This window comes from Sciurus carolinensis, chromosome 6, assembly GCF_902686445.1.
Source record: "Sciurus carolinensis chromosome 6, mSciCar1.2, whole genome shotgun sequence".
NCBI lineage: Eukaryota > Metazoa > Chordata > Mammalia > Rodentia > Sciuridae > Sciurus > Sciurus carolinensis.
Window position 1 is genome coordinate 149,025,986 of NC_062218.1, and position 20,690 is coordinate 149,046,675.

General features: G+C 41.1%; 1 protein-coding gene across 7 annotated transcripts in view; it reads right to left on the bottom strand.

The window, feature by feature from the left end:
* Nucleotides 1–442: 442 nt before the first annotated feature.
* The window catches only part of Atp10b (ATPase phospholipid transporting 10B (putative)), a 333,470-nt gene continuing 313,222 nt past the window's right edge, over nucleotides 443–20,690 (bottom strand). For 4 of the 7 annotated variants that reach the window (XM_047556629.1, XM_047556627.1, XM_047556630.1 and 1 more), the window contains 5 exons: nucleotides 20,215–20,415; nucleotides 18,430–18,510; nucleotides 17,095–17,199; nucleotides 7,357–7,544; nucleotides 444–3,291 (listed from right to left, as the gene is read on the bottom strand). In XM_047556629.1, coding sequence (XP_047412585.1) covers nucleotides 2,835–3,291; nucleotides 7,357–7,544; nucleotides 17,095–17,199; nucleotides 18,430–18,510; nucleotides 20,215–20,415 — 1,032 coding nt within the window. In that variant the 3' untranslated portion in view covers nucleotides 444–2,834. Of the gene's footprint in view, nucleotides 3,292–7,356; nucleotides 7,545–17,094; nucleotides 17,200–18,429; nucleotides 18,511–20,214; nucleotides 20,416–20,690 lie in introns of all 7 variants that reach the window. The other 3 variants (XM_047556625.1, XM_047556626.1, XM_047556624.1) reach the window with 1 other exon arrangement.

A 20,690-nucleotide genomic window follows, 5' to 3' on the forward strand; every position in this document is an offset into this window, starting at 1 on the left:
TGTACTGACTTCCTTGAATGTCATCTCTCCTTCCAGACTGCAGGTTCCTTGAAGGCAGGAGCTGGGCTTGTCCTTGTCCCCTAGTTCATCCTTGCTGACTATTGCAGTGCTATGTATATCGGCTCTCAACTGATACTTGAATGAATGAATGAATGAAAAGAGGTCCTCAGGTCAATCTGGGGCTGAGGGTGGGCTTCCAGGAGTGTAGTCAGGTTACAGTTTGACTGGACGTACTGCTTCTAATTCTTACGAGTCTTCTGGTTTGTGTCGCTTTCACCTTGGGTCAAAGGTGTTCGTGATACTTTCAGCCTTGGGAAGGTTATGGACTTCTGTAAGATAACAACTGAGGTATCAAATAGGGGCTTAAGTGTCTTGGATGAATGAGTGAATGTCAAGGAGGATGAATAAGCATAATTAGAACCAGTGATAATGATATAAAGAATAACAAGAACATCTGGCAGGCAATTATGGAAAACCATTTTTATTTTTTTTTCTTCTAAAAATGATATATTTCCAGCTGATCAATGAAAGATCACACATGTAGAAAAATGTACTAAGTACAATCACTGGCATTATGTTACAGAGGAATACTTGTTACACGTTCCCTCTGAGTTAGATGGTTCATTGGCTTGTCACAGTTGGTTTGGTTTATAAAGAGTGGCAACAGGAGATGACCAGTAGTACCACTTGATCCAATTTCCCAGGTAGAACTTTGTGAAAATGGGAAAGGCCTGGGTAAACTTGGATGGTTGGTCATGCAAAGGAAACGGCAGCGGCAGAGTACCTGGTATAGTTGGGCATTTAGGTTGAGGTATTGGACGTTTTTCAACTTTGCTGTCGCCCCTTTTCCCCTTATCTCCAAAGTAAGAATCCCTTGTGCTATTACCGAGGGCATTACTTCTTTCCAAGGACCTCCCAGTGAATTTCAGCTTGATTCTTATGCTGATCTGGGCTGTAGGACAGTTCTAACCCAATATGCAAGTGTGATATCTTCCTTCAAGGCTCCTGGATCCCAAAGAATCTAGAGGCAGAGCAAAGACTCAAACCTGGATCTCTGGAGGCCACTGTGCTATTTTTTTTTTTTTTTTTTTTTTTTTTTTTTTTTTTTTTTTTTTTTTTTTTTAAGAGCATCCTTCCTGAATCTTTCAGCTATTAGCAGTAGGTAGAATCATGGGGAAAGGGAGATCCCGGAGGGCCAGGCCTTGACTGATCTCACTTGGAACAACTGAAATCCTTACTGCTCTGCCTGGTGGGTTTTTTCCATCTCTCCATAGCAATCTCCATGTCAGATGCCCTTGAGCACCAACCTGCTGGCCATGCAGCATGTGATATGGTAGAGACAGTGATGTTGGCTTTAGGATGATGCCCAAATGGCACCTTAAGTCCAGGTTTTCCAAGAGGATGGTCAGCTCAGTCTGCCAATGGCAACTTGATTGTTGAGCTCTTTTTGGGGTGTCTTTGCTAGAAGTTACTTAAGTGATAGGTCAATTCATGACTGGTGGCTATGACTCTCCAACTCCAGGATTAGCCAGATTTGCCACTCTCGTTGCATCCCCTGGTGTACTTATCACCTAACCTGCAGGTTCTAGATTAAGGTGGGGGTGGGGCTCTATAACCCACCCTGGCTTATCTTAAAAGACCCAGCATAGGCTACCACTACCTACAGTGGACTTTTTCTTGACGGCCTGTGAGAATTCTATATTTTGTCATCCATTCTTTTATTTCAACACTGTTTTGAGCTCTTCTTGTATGTCTTTTAGCATTTATGACCTCTAGGGATACAAAGTATATGCAAACCTTCTTTTTCCTATGAAGTGAGACTTCCTTCATCTCTCCTTAGTTTAATTGAAGCAATGTCATTCATTCAGGTGGTAATATTCTTGGGAGAAGCTGAATGAGTGTGGCTTTAACACTAACCTTATCCTTTAAGATGTCATTGTTTAGAGCTGCTCTATCATATGGGTCTGGGAGCAGATAGGTTAGGATCTCCTGATTTTTGAAGTTTCCTATTCTAAGAGCTGAATGAGGATGAGAAATTCTATTTTAAATAAATAAATAGTTTTAAGAAAAGAGTGCTGTTTATGTCCATGTCCTCTTGGACGATTTCTCAGATGGTGGCACCTGTGGTCTGTTAGCTAGAACAAGAGCCCCTGGTACACCTGTTACTTTAGCATGACCAGTCTTCCTGTCTCTTATACTTGGTGTGACCCTACAGTCTTCAGAAGCATCTGTGGAACTGAGTTTAAATGGAGTTTTCATCTTTAGATTGGCTTTTCTTTGGCTTAGAGACAGAAAGCAGATCCAGCTTTCCATGCAGAGATGTTCACCTTGACTTGGCCATCAAGATAAAGCCCTTGTGTGCACAGGTCTCATCTGAGACTTCAACTCTTGACACTGAGGCATGAGGTGATGGTTTGACAAACCCACTATGTTCCTGAGCTCTTGCCTGGATTAGTAGACTTCTTGGAATCTGGGAAATCTGTGGCCCAGTTGCATTTGGTTCTAGGCTTCACTTATCTAGAAGATCATAAGGAATATGTGGGCTAAAAAAATTGAGGAATTCAGTGCAATAGAAACATAGCCTACTTATAAAAACTCTGTCGTTTGCAGTACATGCTGCCTAGCAGCAGAAGAAAATCAGAGGGGGGCTGGCTTTTCAGTCCTTCTTTGTCGACCTCCTTGGAACCAGCAGTTCCTTTAAGGAAGTCAAGTCTGGTAGGTAGCAAAGTATAAGGTTGGCCCATTCTTCCCTCTATGAGGAGGAAGGGTCAAGGGATACTTGGGCCAGTGATCAAGTGGCCTCTTCTGAGTCTGTATGAATATCTGCAGTCCCCTCATATGGTCAGTGAGCTCTGGGATCGACGATGGCCGCCTCTAGTCAAGTGCCGGGACACATCATTCTGTCCCCTGGAGTAGGTTTCAGGAGCCAATGCCTTATTTGGCCCCAGAAGATGCTCCCCAGATGACAGCTGAGTGGAGGAATCCCCTGAGCACGCGCCATCCCTCCCACACTGTCTGCTGCTTCTCTGTCCACGGAGCACCCAGTCCTCTGTGTGTTTCCGCTTGGGAGGAATGGAGCTCTTTGGGGTGCTGGTTCTGAAGTCCTGCTCTGGGACAGGTGGCACTGGACCGTGGGTGGGCTGACCCACTCCAGGAACAGGGGCGGGTCTCCGTTTACTTCTCCAGTTCTGGATTTCCAGGTTTCTTTTGTCCATGGGCAGTGTGTCGATTTTCTGAGCTTTTGAGATAGGAGACTTCTCATAAGTTCCTTGGAGGGACAGGAAAAAGTATCTGATAGGAAATAAAAGAAGAAATATATTTTTGTTGAATTCTTGATTTTCAGCATTGAAAGGGGTGTTAGACTCCTAACTTCCCACATAGAGCAAAGTCTTAATTGCACTTCTGACTGATGGTTATCAAATCTAAGCTTGGACACGTGGTATCGAGGAACACAACGGAATAGCTGACATTTTGTATATACCAGGACTATTCTAAGTGTTTGAATATTAGCTCATTCTCCCTACAATTCATGTGGTTGGTACGGTCATGTGCCACATAATGATGATTCAATCAATGATGGAGCAGGTACTGTTGTGGTCCTATAAGATTTTATCACTTAGGAATATAGCCAGCTTGGTTTATGTATATAATGTTTACTCTACAATGAAACCAACTAAGGATGTACTTCTTAGAAGGTAGCCCTGTCTTTAGGCAGCACATGACTATACATTTTCCCCCTTTTGTGTATGGATGAGGAAGCTGGTATTGAGAGACTCAGTGCTTTATCTGGAGCCATACGGTGGTCAACTCTGGTCAGAACCAAGCACTCTGAATCCAGAGTGTGTGTGTCCTGCCTGCCATGTGCAAGGCAGTACATTCTGTTTGGGGGCCACTTTAATTCAGGCAAATGTAATTGATTTGTAATGCCAACACTTTGTGGAACTTAAGTCATTTTAAAATACATCTTATTTTCTAGAATCTGTGTACCATGCTGAATTGAAAGCATTACTGTAGTATCACCATTTGCCAAAATGAAAAAACTGAGGCCCCAAGTGATGAGTTGAGATTCCCAAGTTCTGGGAAGTTGAGAACTCTATTGGCTAACCCCGGGTTTCTTTCTTCCTGCCGAGCTGCATGCAGCCTGTGGTGGACTGTGGAATTCGGTGTCTCCATCTGTAGCTAGAATTTTCTCCCTGTTCCAAATTTAGGCAAGGGAAGGTGTGAGGAGGGGAATAAACCTAGGTGGTGTGTGGGAGCAGACACCAGCTCATGACACGGGCCATTCACATCCCCTCCTGGGTGTCAGATTCTCTAAAAAACAATCCATCTGGCCCAGAGGACAGCTAAGGCCTTTTCCAAAGATAATCTTTCTTGAAAAAATTCATTTTTCAATTCTTTGAAATTCTTTGAAGCAGAGACAGGCTCCCAGTCTTCTAGTTAGTCTAAGTTAGTCTTCTAACTGCAGGGTGACCCCACAGTGGGCAAGGGGTTTCTGAAGACAACCCATGGAACCAGATAACTCTTTTCTCATTGTTTCTCACCTCACCTGAGGTCACAGGGGGCCATATATGCACATCAGGAAAGCGTAAGCTGCTTACCTGGAAATAAGAATTTCAGTCTGAACCTGTCCCAAACTGCCCCCTTTCTCTTTCATCCATTTATCAACACACACTTCAAGTTCCCACAATAGGCCAGGTCCCACTAGGCTAAGCTCTGCATAAGCCAGAGACTTGCTCTCATGTCACACATGAATCCGGCTCTACTTGGGGGTGAGAAGGAGGCAAGAGGATGTGGAGCACCTGATCTGGTCTGAAGACCTTCCTCAGGGAGGACACACATAAGCAGAGGACTGCACAGAAGGTAGGCCAGCAAAGGGGCGAGGGCCAGAAGCCAAGCATATTGGCCCAAGTTGTGGAAAGTTGGCACAGAGCCGGTGAGAACCATGGCCCATGTTTCGGTTTTCAGCCTTTATTGTAAAGGTCTTGAAACCCTTGGAGAGTGATGAATGGGTGACGTGAGCACACTTGGATACAGTGACAATGCACAATAGACCCAACAGGAGACCCTTGAAGTAATTTGGAGTGAAGGGGCATGGTCCACCCATGGTGGCAGCTATGGAAATGAAAAAGCAGGAAGAGCTGAGACACGTGCACAAGGCGAAGCTACCAGGTCTCAGTGCTAGTCAAGATATGCACGTGAGGACCCGGTGGGTCATGGGTGACTCTCATGGGTCTGCTCTGGTCCCAGGTGGTTGGCCTTTGCTGGACGGTTTCTAGGTTGGTTGGTGATGGAGGGTGGAATTATGAATTAGAGATGTTGCCTGGTGTCCTTAGTATGCCCAGGGGAGGTGAAGCATAGGGATCTGGAAAGATGAATCCAGAATTCAGAAGAGAAGTCTCTGTTGGTGATTTAGAGTGGAGATTCATCTGCTAAAAGTGATTTTTAAATCCACAATGGCAATCACTGTTTTTGGCAAGAAGAGAAGGGAACTTAGAATAGGATTGACATACAAAACCAAAGAGAAGAGTCAGCAAAAGAAAGAAGGAAAAATCCAAATAGTGTGTGGAGTCCCTGAAGCCAAGGAAAGAGGATCCAGGGACTGTTACCTTCTATTGTAGCTCAATGTAAGAGGCACATTTAAGGTATATATGTCATTTGCTTTTCTTTTATCTGAACTTACCTGCATCTATAGTTTGTAGTTCAAGGGAATTTGTCCTGCGCTTTTATGCTGGTTGAAATAACTAGGTTGGAGAGGTCATGGTTAATGGACTAACTAGCACAAGCTTGGAGAGTGAAAATCAATCTCCATTATGATAAATGCAACTTACAACTTTCAGTGAACAAATTGTTTTTCTACAGGTGAATAATAACTGTTCCAACTTAATAGTCCTTCCAACTATTAAAATCATCCTTTCACTTTAGAGGAAATCTCTTTGCCTTTCTTAATAAATACTAAGAAATTCAATTTTATTTTGATAGGTTAAATCCTTGCTTATTCTATATGTGTCAGGGTAACTAGCAAGTGAATATTTGCTGAATTTCCCCCCACTTGTCCTTCATCTGTTCAACAGGCTGTCAGGAGGGGTACCTTTCTTTTCAAAATACACGTCAGCAGTCACTGTACACGTTTTAAGGATCTTCATTAAACTGATGTACCGGTCTTTTATATTCTGGCTCCAAGTATATTTTTTAGTTAGACAGAGATAAAGAATGTAGGGCTTGTAAAGTTTGCTTTCCACACCCCACAGCGTTCAGTGCTTGGTCCATGGTGATCATAATTGTATTTAATCTCAAAAGAAAGTGACAAGAGTACTTAACCCTCATATTTGATACCCTTTTCTGACCAGGGCAGGATTGTCACAGCTCCTTTCCTCAGCCATTATGGGTAAGAAGGGGTAGGGTGGGAACTATGTCCCTGAGGCTCGTACTGCTTCTTAATTGCTCCCCACTCTACTCTCAGGGCTCACTATGGATACCAGCCACTTGTACTATAGTCAGACTCGTGTTCAAATCCTCCACTGGATTATGGACTTCTTAAAGTTCCTGCTTTATTCATGTTTGTTCCTTTATTTATCTGAGTGCAGATATGAAGTGTTAGGTGATGGTTAGAGAAACAGATTGTGGTGGACTATGTGAGAGAGAGACTTATTTCATCCTGCAGAAGGTGGATGATGTCACAGAGCTTCTGGAAATAGTCAAGTCTGACAAGATAACAAAGGCTGAAGGGGTTTGGTAATGGGAAGGCCATTCCAAATAGAAGGAACTCCAAGAGAAAGGACAAGGGGTGGATGGAGCCTGGGACCAGTAGCGGGGTACAAGTGGCTTGTTGGTGCAGAACTTATACAAGCCCTTTGGAGAGGACATCATGCCACAGGCTCCAGATGCTGGACAGAGAACTATAGGATGTTGGCCCAGCTGGATTTCCATCTGGCTTTGGTCCTATGGCTTTCTATGCCCCTAATTTTGTGAATGGAAATGTTTCTTCTGTACCTTTTTATATATTAGATGCTCGTAAATTGCTTTTTATTTTACAGGAGCTCAAATGCAAGATTGCTGAGCCTCAAAGACTTTGGACTTGAACTTTGAGCAATCTCAGGACTGTTGGGACTATAGGGATTCTTGGAAATGGACAAAAAGTATTTTGCCTTGTGAGATGGTTGTGAGCTTTTGGGGGCCAGGGGTGGAATATTATGGTTTGGATGTGAGGTGTCCCACAAAAACTCACGTGTGAGATAATGCAGGAAGGCTCAGAGGAGAAATGATTGGGTTTTAAGAGTCTTAATCAGTGAATTATGAATATTGCTTATTAAGGAGAAACTGGCAGTTCTAGATGGGGAGCAACCCCAGTGCTCAGACCTTGGAAGAAGAGCTGCAACTGGTGTGAGGAAGCAGATGAGGTAGAACGTGGGGTCCGAGAGCTGGTTCTCCATCACCCAGTAGGGATTGGTGGGACTGTTGCAGGTAACACAGGTGGCGTTGTACAGTAGGGAGACCACAAAGTACATCAGGAAGCTGCCCAGCAGGACAAGCCCATGGACAATGGTCTGTGGAGGGAAAGAAGAAAGCACTTTTGAGGGTATAGGTTGGATTTCGGGCCCTGTGGTTGAACTACTTGGCTAACTTCATTTTAACTTCTTTGAAATGTATTGCACAAATGAAAAACTGTAATGATCCACTCAACTGGTCTTTTTTTTTTTTTAAGCAAATATTCATGTTGTCATTAACCCAGGGCCCTCTAAATCTGTCTCTCCTGACATTGGTGATGACTGCCCAACCATCCCTGGTAACTTTACCACTTACCTGTTTCCTCTGTGGCCAGTTTTTAAATGTTGAATAAACAGGAATGCTTTGTGTTAATTTCTCCCCTTTTTCTCCCTCAATATTACATTTGTGCGAGGAGTCCATTTCTTCCACATGCGGCAGTAATTTATTCACTTTGATAGTGCAGTGCTCTGTTGTCCAGTCTTACTGTCTTGTTTGTGCTGCTGCTTTTCTGTTCTTGACTTTCAAACATAGTGACTATTTTGCATAATTTTATTTTCTCTCTTTACTAGTTTGAAAATCACATATACCATTTTTATTTTTATTTTTTTTTTCAGTGATTACAAGTAACAATCAATCTTACTGGAGTTTAGAGTATACAGCTGCTTTTCCCTTCTGGATTATGAAGTGCTTTGGAGCACTTTAACTCCTCTCATTTGTGCTATCACAGCTGTCTATTTTAATAGCAATCAGTGTTTAATGTGATCAATATTCATTAAGATTTACTTGCGTATTGACCAATATCCATTCTTCTTGAACCTTCCATCTGAAATCTCTTTCCTTTTGTACATCCTTTAACGTGGACTTGTGTCAGAGTCTAAGGGTGATATACTCTCTACTGTATTTCAATCTCATTCTTGAAAGATTTTTGAAAATAGAATACTTGTTTGGCAGAATTTTCAGCATCTTATAGCTAGCATTCCACTGTCCTCTGGTTTCCATTGATGCTATTGAGAAATTAGCAATCTTTTGTCTGTTTTTCCTTATATGGAAATGTTTCTTAAAATCTGTCTGCTTGTATGATTTTTTTTTTGTCTTTGGCATTCTATAATTTCCTTATAATAAGTGTGAATTGTTATTTTTTTTGGTTTTGCTTGTTTGCTGATCTTCTTACATCTGTGGATTAATATCTTTCAATCACTTCTGCAAAATTCTCAAGTTACTATCTTTCCAAATATTGCTTATTTCATTTTCTTCCTGGGATTATTATCAAATGTATATTAAGTGTTTTTTTCAGATATCATTAATATCTCTTCTATAATTTTCATTATTTTTTCTTCTATATTCTGGATATTTTGTTTTGAACAATTCACTAAATACCTCTTAGCTGTATCTCATCTGCCATGAAGTTAACCATTACAATTATAGTTACTACAGTCTTTATAAGTAAACGCTCCATGTGATCTCTTTTCAAATCTACTGCGTTTCTTGGAATAGTTTCCCAATCTCTGCAGATATTTTAAAGCTTGTTCTTTACTGTGTTTAAGGAAATAGTGTTTGTCACTTACATCTGATAATTTTGTATCTATTTGTTTCTTTATTCTAATTGGTTCTGGTTTCTTTGTGAGATTGGTCATTTTAGAATAAACGTTAGTGAGGATTATTTCAGCCTTTGAAGGAGGAAGGTACCTTTCTCTAGAGAGGGCATGTGTGGTTCAGTGCCATCAAATCACTTCAAGTGTAATTCATGGGTTGATATTTGGCTCACCCAGGTGCTGTGAACCTGGGCTGCAAATCTATGTGAGGACAGCCCCTGGTCACACTTTCCAAGGACAGGTTCTTTATGCTCATCCTCTCTACTGTTTAGCTGGGGAGAAGTATACAGTCAGGTATACCTATTCTTCCCCTTAAAGTGTAGCCTCCAGGATCTCAATGTAATGTGATATGCTATTAGACTCCTGCTTTAAGAGCCTGGGTTTTAATTTTTGAGTCTTTTTTTTTTTTTTTTTTTTTTTTTTTTAGAATATTTTTTTAAAAATTTTTTTTTACGTTTACATAGGGTAATGATGTTTATTTTATTTTTCCCCTCCCCCCACCCCTCCCACCCCTCTTTTCCCTCTACACAGTCCTTCTTTCCTTCATTCTTACCGCTCTCCTTAGCCTAACTCTAAACCTAACCCTAAACCTAATGCTAGCCCCTCCCACCCCCCATTATATGTCCTCATCCGCTTATCAGCGAGATCATTCGTCCTTTAGTTTTTTGAGATTGGCTTATCTCACTTAGCATGATATTCTCCAATTTTGACCATTTGCCTACAAATGCCATAATTTTATCATTCTTCATTGCGGAGTAATATTCCATTGTATAAATATGCCACAGTTTCTTTATCCATTCGTCAACTGAAGGGCATCTAGGTTGGTTCCACAATCTGGCTATGGTGAATTGAGCAGCAATGAACATTGATGTGGCTGTATCTCTTGAGTCTTTCACTCAAAGTTCATTTTTAGGCAGGGCCACAAGTATCCCCAAGGAAACAGGTGATGGTTCAGCTTACTTCTGCAGACTCCCTCTTTCCCTGAGGTTTTGGTCTTGACTATCCTGTCAGCTGTGAGCTTATTGTTCTTTCAAAGAGTTTTCCTTAAAAAAATTATCCAGTATTTTATGTTTTTAGTATGGGCAGTGATCCAAAAAATAGCCTCGTTTCTGAGAAAGGAAGCTAACTTCCTTTTTTTCTTTTTAAATTACACAAAATTGTACATAGTTATAATGTACATGTTTTGAAATATGTATACATTGTGGAACAGCTAATTTGAGCTAGTTAACATATGCAGTACCTCACATACTGATCATATTTTTGCGTGTGGTGAGAATATTTAAACTCTTAAAAACTTTCAACAATGAGACATTCTTATTAACTATAGTTATCATGTTATACAATAGATCTTTTGAACTTCTAACTGAAATTATTTAGCTAAGTTTTACAATTGCTTTGAATTTGTCATGTACTATGTTTTGAGAAATGTATACATTGTGGAAAGACTGTAGAGATAATTAACAGATGCATTATCTTACATGCTTGAGGTTGAGAATACTTAAAATCTCTTATGGATTTTTCAAGAATATAGTAGTCATGTGGTACAATAGTTCCCTTGAACTATTCATCCTATTCAACTGAGGTATTTATCTAACTTTTATGATAGCTTGGGAGAGGACTGTGAAAACTGGCACAGCTACTAAAATTGTTTTATTTCTAACTCAGGAAGAAATAGATGTCCCCCTGATTCAGAAAGGAGATTCAGAAATGGACTGGGGTTGTGGCTCAGTGGTACATCACTTGTCTGGCATGTGAGAGACACTGGGTTTTATTCTCAGCATCACATATAAGTAAATAAATGAATAAAGGCCCATCAACAACTTAAAAATAAATACTAAAAAAATTAAAAGGAGGAAAATGATTTCGGTAACTGACTCCTTTACATACAAGGACCAGTAACTTTTGGGGCATCTGTTCTAGAGCTGCATTAGATGGACAGTTATTTCCCCATTTTTTTTAAACTATTTTGAAACAGGGTCTAGCTCAGTTATTCATGCTGGCCTTGAACTTGCAATCTGCCTGCCTCAGACTCCAGAGTAGCTGGATTATGGGCATGTGCCACTGTGCCCAGTTTGTATTTCCCTCTTTTCAAAGCAGATGGATGCAGTATTTTCAGAAAGAGGGCTAAGTGACTGCAGAGGATATAGAAGATTTAGTCTTGTCACCCATTTAATATACAGTTGAGGCTTGATTATACTTTTGAAAGTTTTGAAAATTTAAACATAATGGTTAAGAGGGTCATAGAGTTTCTTTAGGAAAATACCTTGGATTGGCAACAAATATATGTAAAAATGTTCAACATCACTGGCAATTAGAGAAATACAAATTAAAGCTTCACTGGCAATCAGAATGGCAATTATCAAGAAAACAAGCCATGATAAATGTTGGCAAGGATGTGGGGAAAAAGGTACACTCATACATTGCTGGTGGGACTGCAAATTGGTGGTTGGCAGAAAGAAGTATGGAGATTCCTCAGAAAACGTGGAATGGAACCACCATTTGACCCAGTTATCCCACTCCTTGGTTTATGCCCAAAGGACTTAAAATCAACATACTGCAGTGACACAGCCACATCAATGTTTATAGCAACTCAATTCACAATAGTTAAAATATGGAACAAACCTTGGTGTCCTTCAGTAGATGAATGGTTAAAGAAAATGTGAGATATATAATACATATAATGGAATATTTCTCAGCTTTAAAGAAGAGTGAAATTCTGGCATCTGCTGGTAAATGGAGTTGGAGAATATCATGCTAACTGAAATAAGCCAAACCCAAAAAACCAAAGGTCATATGTTTTCTCTGATATGCGTATGATAATTCACAATAAAGGGGAGGGGATAGGGAAGAAGAGAGTTACTTTATATTAGGTAGAGTGGAGTGAAGGGAGGGAAGGAATGATAGAGTGAAACAGACATTATTACCTCAAGTACATATAAGACTGCATGACCAATGTGATCCTACAATGTGTACAAAATGAGATTACACTCTATTTACGTATGATCTATCAAAGTGTATAAATGCATTCTATTGTCATGTATCACTAATTAGAACAAATAAAATTTTTAAAAAATTGTGAAAAATTTCAAGCATACAAAGATTGTCTTAGAGATACAATGAAAGTACCCATATATTCCTTGCAAATGACCTCTTTAATATTGAATATAAATTCATTGTTACTTTTATGCATGTTTCATACGTGTGTTTATGTATCTATGTTGATGGTTACTTTTTACTTTATCATGTATAAATACTATGCTACATGATGTAGTACTTCTTGCTGTGTCCTGAAAGTACCCTTTAAAATTTGTATTTTGAAGCCCCAATACCCAGTGGAGATGGGACCTTTGGGAGGTCATTGGAGAGGTGCTCTCATGAGAGGCATTAGTGTCTTTATAAGAAGAGACTCAAGAAAAATGATCTTTCTTGCTCAGTGATGTGAGAATACAGTTATAAACCTGCATGTCAAATTACTATAAGTCAGGACTGTCTATTTTACTGTATGAATAGACCACAATTACTTATTTTCCTGTTGATGAACATTTAGGGTCTTTTTTTTTTCCTCTTAAGAACAATGCTGGAGCAAACATGCTTGCATATGTCTCCTTATATAAACGTGTAAGAGTAATTTTCAGGGTTCATACATACTTAGAGATGGAATCCTGTCACTGTGCATGAGTACTTTCAATTCTTCTAACTTTCTCTTTAAAGTGGTATATCAGTTTAAAGTCTAACAGATAAGAAAATTTCTTGGTTGCGTGTTCTCATCTTTAACACACTACTGATCTAATCTGTCAACATTGTATTTAGAATTTTTTCAAGTATATTTATTAGTAAGATCATCCCACAATTTCCTTTCTTTGGACTGTCCATACCCATTTTGGTATCAGTGTTATTTTAGCCATTGAAAACAAATTGCTAGAGTTTGTGTCCCTACAAAATTCATGTGAAGGAAATTAATATCCAGTGTGGGTCACGAGAGGTAGGATCTTTTGGGAAATGATTTTGTCATGAGTAGTCTGGTCTTAATGATGGATTAGTGCTTTTGTAAAAGAGGTTAAAGACAGAGCTTCTACCATGTGAGAACAGTGTTCAGCCCCTTTTGCCTCCTCTTCTCTAGAGATGTAGCAAGAAGGCGCCATCTTGAAAGCAGAGAGCAGCCCTCACCAGACACTGAAACTGCCAGGATCAGGATCTTAGACTTCCAGCCTCCAGAGGTGTGAGAAATTTCTATTCCTTGGAAATTACCTCCTTTCAGGTATGTTGTTATAGTGGCATAAATGGACTAGAACATCTTTCCCTATTTTCTTCTATTCCATGAAAAATTTGATATAAAAGATTCTGTCTCTTATAAATTCACACTCAAATTCATTTCTGTAATCCTTTAAATTTGATGTTTCTGGCGACAGGATTTGGATTATTTTTATTTTCTGAGTAACCTTGACTGTTATTGTACATTTTTCATTTAAATAGATTTAAAAAATAATTAAAAAACAGGTATTATCATTTTCATTCCAAGTTTTGTTTTAGTGTCTTCTCTTGAAACCAGAGTTTAGTTTTCATTACATTTTTGAAGAGCTCACTTTGATCTTAAAAGATTTTTTCTTCTATTTTCTTTGGTATACATGGTAATTTTATATTCCTGGATGTGAATTCTTATTTGTTTCCCATTTTGTTTTTAATAATAAAAAACTGTAGTTGCATTGCAGAAGTCTGCCAATGTTGTATTTTTATAGTCATTTGTAAGAAGACTATTATAATTTCCAGTATCATTTGATTTTTTTTTTACCTCATGAGTTAGCATACTTGGAAATTCCAAAATGTACTTCTATCTTTGGTTTTTAGTCACCTGCTACTTGCTTGTTTTTAGTTCAAATGCTGTTTTGTTCAAGACCATGATCTTAGTAATCTATCAGATTCTTTTGTGATTCAAAATTTGGTCTTTTTCAAATCATCTGTTTGGAAAAAAAATGTATATTTGCTATTTGGAACAGGATTTTACATATTAGATAAAATGATAATTTATTCAAAGCTTATATATTCTGTTTATTTGATCCATGCCAGTTTCTGATACAGCTGCATAAAAAGGTCATGCTATGATTGTGAATTTGTTCATTTGCCTTATATTTGCTCAGGAAAAAAAATGTGTGAGAGAGAAAGAAAATTGAAGCCATTAACATTGACTAAGAATACTGATACATTTGGATTTTTTGGAACACATTTTGTATTTGCTATCATTTTCTCTGCTCTTTTTTCCTTTTCATTCCTTTAGTTATTAACCTTACATTTTTGGTCTTTTATGAAAAGATTTATAGTTAAATGTTTATTTCTATCTCCTAGGCATGATGGATTTAGCATAAATTAATTACTCAGCCCTTCTTTACCAACATGGTATTTCCTAAAGTTCTAGTTTTTATACTTTTTGATGTTCTTGCTAAAGTGGGCTCTTTCTTTTAATGAGGATCTGTGAGTAATAAACTTCAGTCAATCTAAAAATGTCATTTATTTTGCCTTACTCTTTTCCACATGTACTAATTATACTAATGGGGTTCAGTGTGATATTTCCATATATACATATGGCATAGCTGTTTAGTTTCCTTCAAGTCTTTTTTAAAAAATTAAATGTTTTTATTAGAGAATTAGTTTTGCATAATATTGGGGTTTATTTTGACAAACATGAAAGAAATATAATTTGTTCCACTTCAGTCCCCAGTATTTCTTCTACTCTGTTTTTCCTTCTATTCATTTTTAGGTTTTAAAAAGTGAGTGCTTCTTCATAAAGGTGAAACTCACTGTGGTATATTCATATAGGCATGGTTCCTCTCTGTCCCATTCCTCTACTTCACTGATCTCCTTTTCTCCATATTTTGCTCTAGCGTCTGCATCTGAGAGAAAATATCTGACCTTGATTTTTCTGGGCCTGGTTTATTTCACCTTCACGATCTGTAGTTCTGTCCGTTTATTGGTGAATGTCATAGTTTCATCCTTTGTGGCTCAGTAAAACTCCATGGTATATATTCACGCCATGTTTTCTTAATCCATTCATATGTTGATGGGTACGTGAGCTAATTCCATGACTTGGCTATTGTGAATTGTGCTGCTATAAACATGGATGTGCTTGAATCACTTCGTATGCGGTTGAATCTATTGTTTGCTGGTGGTTTTGTCCATGTACCTTGTCCATAGTCTCTGATGGACTTTAAGATCATCTCTGTCTTACATTGTGCAGTTCCCCTCTAATACATCTGGTGATCGAGCCAGATTTATTCCGATTTTCATTCGCGACGATCGGCACTTCAAACACTGCTTCTTCACATTCTCTCCTTTATCTTCTGCTGCGATGCCTGTCATGTGCATGCTGGAGCAATCATTCCAGTCACCATTGTGCTCAACTCCTTTTTCTTACTTGTATGGCATTCTGGATGAGGTCCCATTACTACTGGCCAGTTTGGTAGTTTACTTTTTGCCAGTGTCTGATCTAGAGAGGATCCCATAGATTGTACTTTTAGTGGCATTTTTTCATTTCCAAGAGTTCTAAATATTTAGCTTGACTCAGTTCCTAGTATCCCATGCTCACGATCCTGACAAAACTGTAACCCCACGTACCTTTTTTCTTTGGTACTGGGGATTGAACTCAGGGGGCACTTGACCACTGAGCCACATCCCCAGCCCTATTTTATATTTTATTTAGATATAGCTTTTTATTGCCATATTTCCTTGTAGTAGTGGGGATCGAACCCATGGGCCTTTTACCATGGAGAAACATCCCTATTCCCACTCCCCTTTTTATTTCAAATTTGAGACAGGGTCTTGCTAAGTTGCCCAGGCTGGCCTCAAACTTGGGATCCTCCTGCCTCAGTCACTGAGATGACAGGTATGTGCCACCATGCCTGCTCATTGTCATATCTTCTATAGTTTTGCTTTCTTGAGTTGGGGAGGTGGGACCCAGTAGCAAATGGGACTCCGGTCTCCCCTACGTCACGGGGGCCAGACTCCACTACCATCATCCATGTCTTATTCTGACTCCTAGAAACCTAGCAGTTTGAGCCTGCCTGGAGTCTAACCTCTGCCCAAGTATGTTGCAGGCTCTTCTGGTGAGGTGGTTCAAGAAGAAATATAAGCCTGGCTGTGTCTTTTAGGTTTTCGCACTTTATTTGGTCATTGGCATGCATTGGGGTACAAGGGGTTTTCAAAATGAGAACCCTGTGATCTAGCGTCTCCCTTGGTGGTTTTAACAGCCAGTGCCTGTGGTTTGGCCCGTAGTAGGAGGTGAGGTGGTAAGTTCTACTGCAGAACCCAGGAACAGGTTGAGCCTACTTGGGGGGTAGATTTCCAAATTTTTAATATTAATGCTTTCAGAAAGAGCCATTTCCATGTGATTAAGGACAAATCTTTCTGTCCTATGGTCTCCATGTACCATTCAATTTTATCTGTTCACGTTATTGACAAAGAGGTTAGATTGCCTGGAATCAGATTGCAGGGCTCCAAACCTGCTTGTCTTCAACTGTTTGGGGCCAATTTCTTGGCCCTGTTGTACCTTTTGTAAAGTTATTATTGACTTGAATTCAGTGAAGAAGCTGGAATTCCTCTTTAGATATCAAAATGTGATATTTGGACTTGCTTGAGCATTGGTGACCTGACCTGAAGGCAGTTTCCAAATCTTGTACCCTGAAATTTAATGAGAAAGTCCTCCCTAACATAACTCGGGTGTGTTCAGCCTAACTTGTCCCTGTCCCTCTACCACTCCTGAACTTTGTATTAATGTTATCTATTCTTGCAAATAATGCTGATCCTGTTTTTTGTGTGTGAGTTTTATCATCCTGGCTAGATGACCAGAAAATGGGGGCCAGGAACTGTATCTTCTTCACCATTTCCAGCCCCTTCCAGGCGGGACACAGCTAGGAGCTCAATGTGCAGTTGATGGAATGGATCAACAACAGAGTGAAACAACTAGGGAATCTGAATGTAGGCAATGGACAGGGATATGCTTTTGAACTAGAGGCTCTGGGATGCTCACCCATGTCTTCATTTCCATTGCCTGGTGCAAGAGGATTGTAATGAGGGAGATGGTGTTGATTGGCGTCCCAAAGGTAAAGACATCGATATCGGAGCCTTTGTAGGTCTGCAGAGGAGGAAAAAATGGGCATTGTCAGATGTGCCTGTGGACATAAAGCTTTGCCTTCGATACAGTGATTATAAAACATCAATGAAGGCAGGTGTCAAGGTGGGGAATGAACAGGGAGAGAAGATATCCAGTTGCTGTCCACATGGAACTGACCCAAGGAACAGAGATGAGCAATGAGGTGATAGAACTAAATTACTTAGAAACATGTTTGCCAGAGGAAGTCAGGATGAGGGTTGTAAAACCACTGAGTGAACAAAGGATTTATTGAGCATCCACCAGGCTCCGGGCTGAGGACACTTTTCATATCCACCTTCAAGGAGTTTATAGGCCATTAGCCTGGGTAGATGTGGTACAGTTTAAGGGCGTGAGTGCAATAATAGAGGGAATGACAGCGGATCCTGGGAACACAGAAGAGAGGATATGACAGCAGAGATAAGAGGGGAATGCAGTCCAGGCAAAGATCAGGAGTGGGGTGAACAGGGTGGGTTAGGAGCACTCCCGAGTCCTGTGTGGTGGGTCTGTTGAACATATGGCAGGTACAGAAGATAAGGCAGGAAAGGCCAGTGGAGGCCTCACCAGGGGGTATCACAAGCTTGGAAATTTGGAAAAAGCAGAAGTTGCTAGTTGTGAAAAAATATGAGCTCAAAGGCTCACAGTAAGCACCACGGATTACTTAGGGGCAGTGACCCCTATTCTGGCCCCCGCCGCCACGTTCAGGAAGAACACACTATTTAAAATCAGAAACCAAATTGAGTTGGAACTGGTATCCCTTGTTATCTTTGCAATTGCTGTTTACTTAAGATAATGTAGTATCTCTTCTTGCTGCCTTGACTTTGGAAGCACAAATCAATATATATCAAGGATGCTAAATTCAAATCCCTTCTATAATCAGGTAGGAAGCAGCAAATGAGCAAAGAAGTCCAGGTATCAGGCAAAGGGGAAGGGTGGGGGCTCTGGCAAATCGGAGAACACATTTCCCTCTAAGCAGAGCTGCGAGTCTAAATTTTCGCCACAAGGGAATGATGATAACTTTTGGTTTTTCGAGACCTACCAGATCCTAAAATGTTGGGATAAAATGTTCTACTTTTTCAAACAGCTGGGTGGCAGATGGTCTACAACCACCAGCTTGGAACCTGTCTGAAACATCCAAAAAGATACCCGCAGTCTGGAATTTCATAAAACCAGTACCGATTGCAGGCTGGGATTTATGTGTCTAAAATGACTTACCAAGTAGGGGAAGAAGAAGCAGACAAGGCTCTGGTAGAACGCATCCGCCATGGAAATCCAGAAAGCCGACAGGTTATAGTTCTGGCAGGGAAGAAGACACTGTGGTTACACCATAACGCAGACCTTTTCCTTCTAAGCAGCTGCCTTGGGGGAGGCTAGGGACGATCTGCCACTTGCACCAGCTCTCAGCCACAATAGATTGGAAAGGGCACAGGCTCTCAAGACTGCAGTTCAAGTCTCGGCTCTTTCACACACATGTGACCTTGTGCAAATAGCGGAACCTTGAGCACGCGTTTCTTTTTCCATAAAATGTGTTAGAAGTAACACCGTTTCTTTGGGGTTCAAGAGGACTAAATGCCACTGTGCCTGGGTCTCTAGTTAGAGTTCAGTTTCTATTGATTGTTATACACCTGGTACATCAGAGGGTCTTAAGCTTCTCGGGGGCTTCTGAAATGAAGAGCCAGAGTGCAGCCCGGGGTCATGGGCAGCCCAGAGACGGCTCCGCTGCTTCAGAGATGAGCCTTTGCTCTTTCTGGGGACAGTAGAAATTTTTGTGTTTTTTTTTTTTTTTTTTTACTGTATTTTCTTTGAATTGCAGATACTCATAAAGTTCTGCAGCTGACACGCCTCCAGATGGGGAACGATATAACTGTGCTGCCCCCAGACCCACGCATGCTCCTCGGCCTACTGTGTCACTTTCTGCTCTTTTCTCTGGGTTAGGACTGGGTTTGATTCATTGTTGTTTGTCCACAAAAAAAAAAAAAAATTGGCTCTCAAACACCACATCTGACTATGCCTGTCCCAGGTGCACAGGTACCATATGTATAGGTGTTTCAAAGTCTCTTTCCCAGAGGTCCCCTTTGAAGCTGCCAGGGTCCCCTCCCTGCACCAGTTTGACTGCCTGTCCTCTGACTTCTCCAATTCACTCAGGGTGGCACTGTGGCTTCTCTGGGCTCTCTAGAAAGCCACCAGTGGCTTTTCAGGACTTCTTCAGTCTATTTGATACCAGAAAGTTCTAGGCCACGTTATCTGGAGTTCTATGTTTTTCCCTGAACAAGGTGAAGTACAAGTAATCGTTTCTGAGTATCTTAGTGGTAACCAAACTAGCTGTGAGTCCCCAGGTTTCTCAAGCAGGGGACTATGGTGGGCGCAGGTTGCTCAGGAGTTCAGACGTTGGAAGCCCGGTGCTCAGCGTGGTGACGTGGGGGCAGGGCCTCAGGGGAGGTGGTCAGGCCACGGTGGGGGCTGCCTGCGATAGCATTAATGCCGGGCTCTCAGTGAGTTCCCCGAGAGTGGGCCGTTATCAAAGATCACACCACCCTGTTGAACCACGGCTTCCCAGCTCACCGCACGAGCTCTCATCCTCCCAGGTTCCCACCCTGGTGCCGTCGCCATGTTGTGCTGCAGCCAAGGGCCAAACAGATAAGGCTCCTCAAAAGGAGTGTGTACATCACCCAGCCCCGGGTATTTTGTTATAGCAACAGGAAACACTGGGGTTGGGGGATCTTTTTATATGTCCTCTTCCCCTTCAACCAGGGCAGCCCCATTAATATGCCACTTTTTATAATTAAGTTATTAAAACACTCACTGCTCCAACACCCTCGGCAGCATATGATGTACAACTCAGGAATGGGAACAGGAGTTACTTAGTTACATGGGAGTTAAGTGGCAGAACAGTGGACAGAATGCAGGGTTTGTGACCCCAGCTAGCACTGTCTTCAAGGGCTGTGTCAGTGGCCAGGGAAAAGCCGAGGTCCCCTCCTCCTGCATGCCTGAGCTCCTTACCTCAGAGTTCTGGCCACTCTTGTAGAGCTCGGGCAGCGCCAGCAGTGTTTCTGCAGAGACGTCTTTATCCAGGACTCCAAAGATGATAGGCGGCAAGGAAGTGAAGAAGAGGTTGAAGAATATCATCTGCCAGTAATCGATCATGGTGGAGCCAGAGAAACCACAGAAGAACTGGTACCAGAAGAGCAGGTTGACGTAGCACTGTGGGCAGAGGGGACGGCTTTGTGAGAGAGGTCCCTGCATGCGCTGGTCATCACCTGCTGCTTCAGAGCTCCAAGTCACCTGGGCTCATGGAGCTTCAATTCCCTCATTTGTAGCTGCTGCCAACACCCCTGATGCTATTAATGTTCTCCAGGATGTTCGGGGAACTTCCCCAGTATGGTAAGGCGAGTATGCAATGGTGGTTAAGAGCAGAGGTTTTGGAGGCAGGCCTGGTTTTAAGTCCCCCAGTTTGTCACTAGCTGTGTGACCTTGTG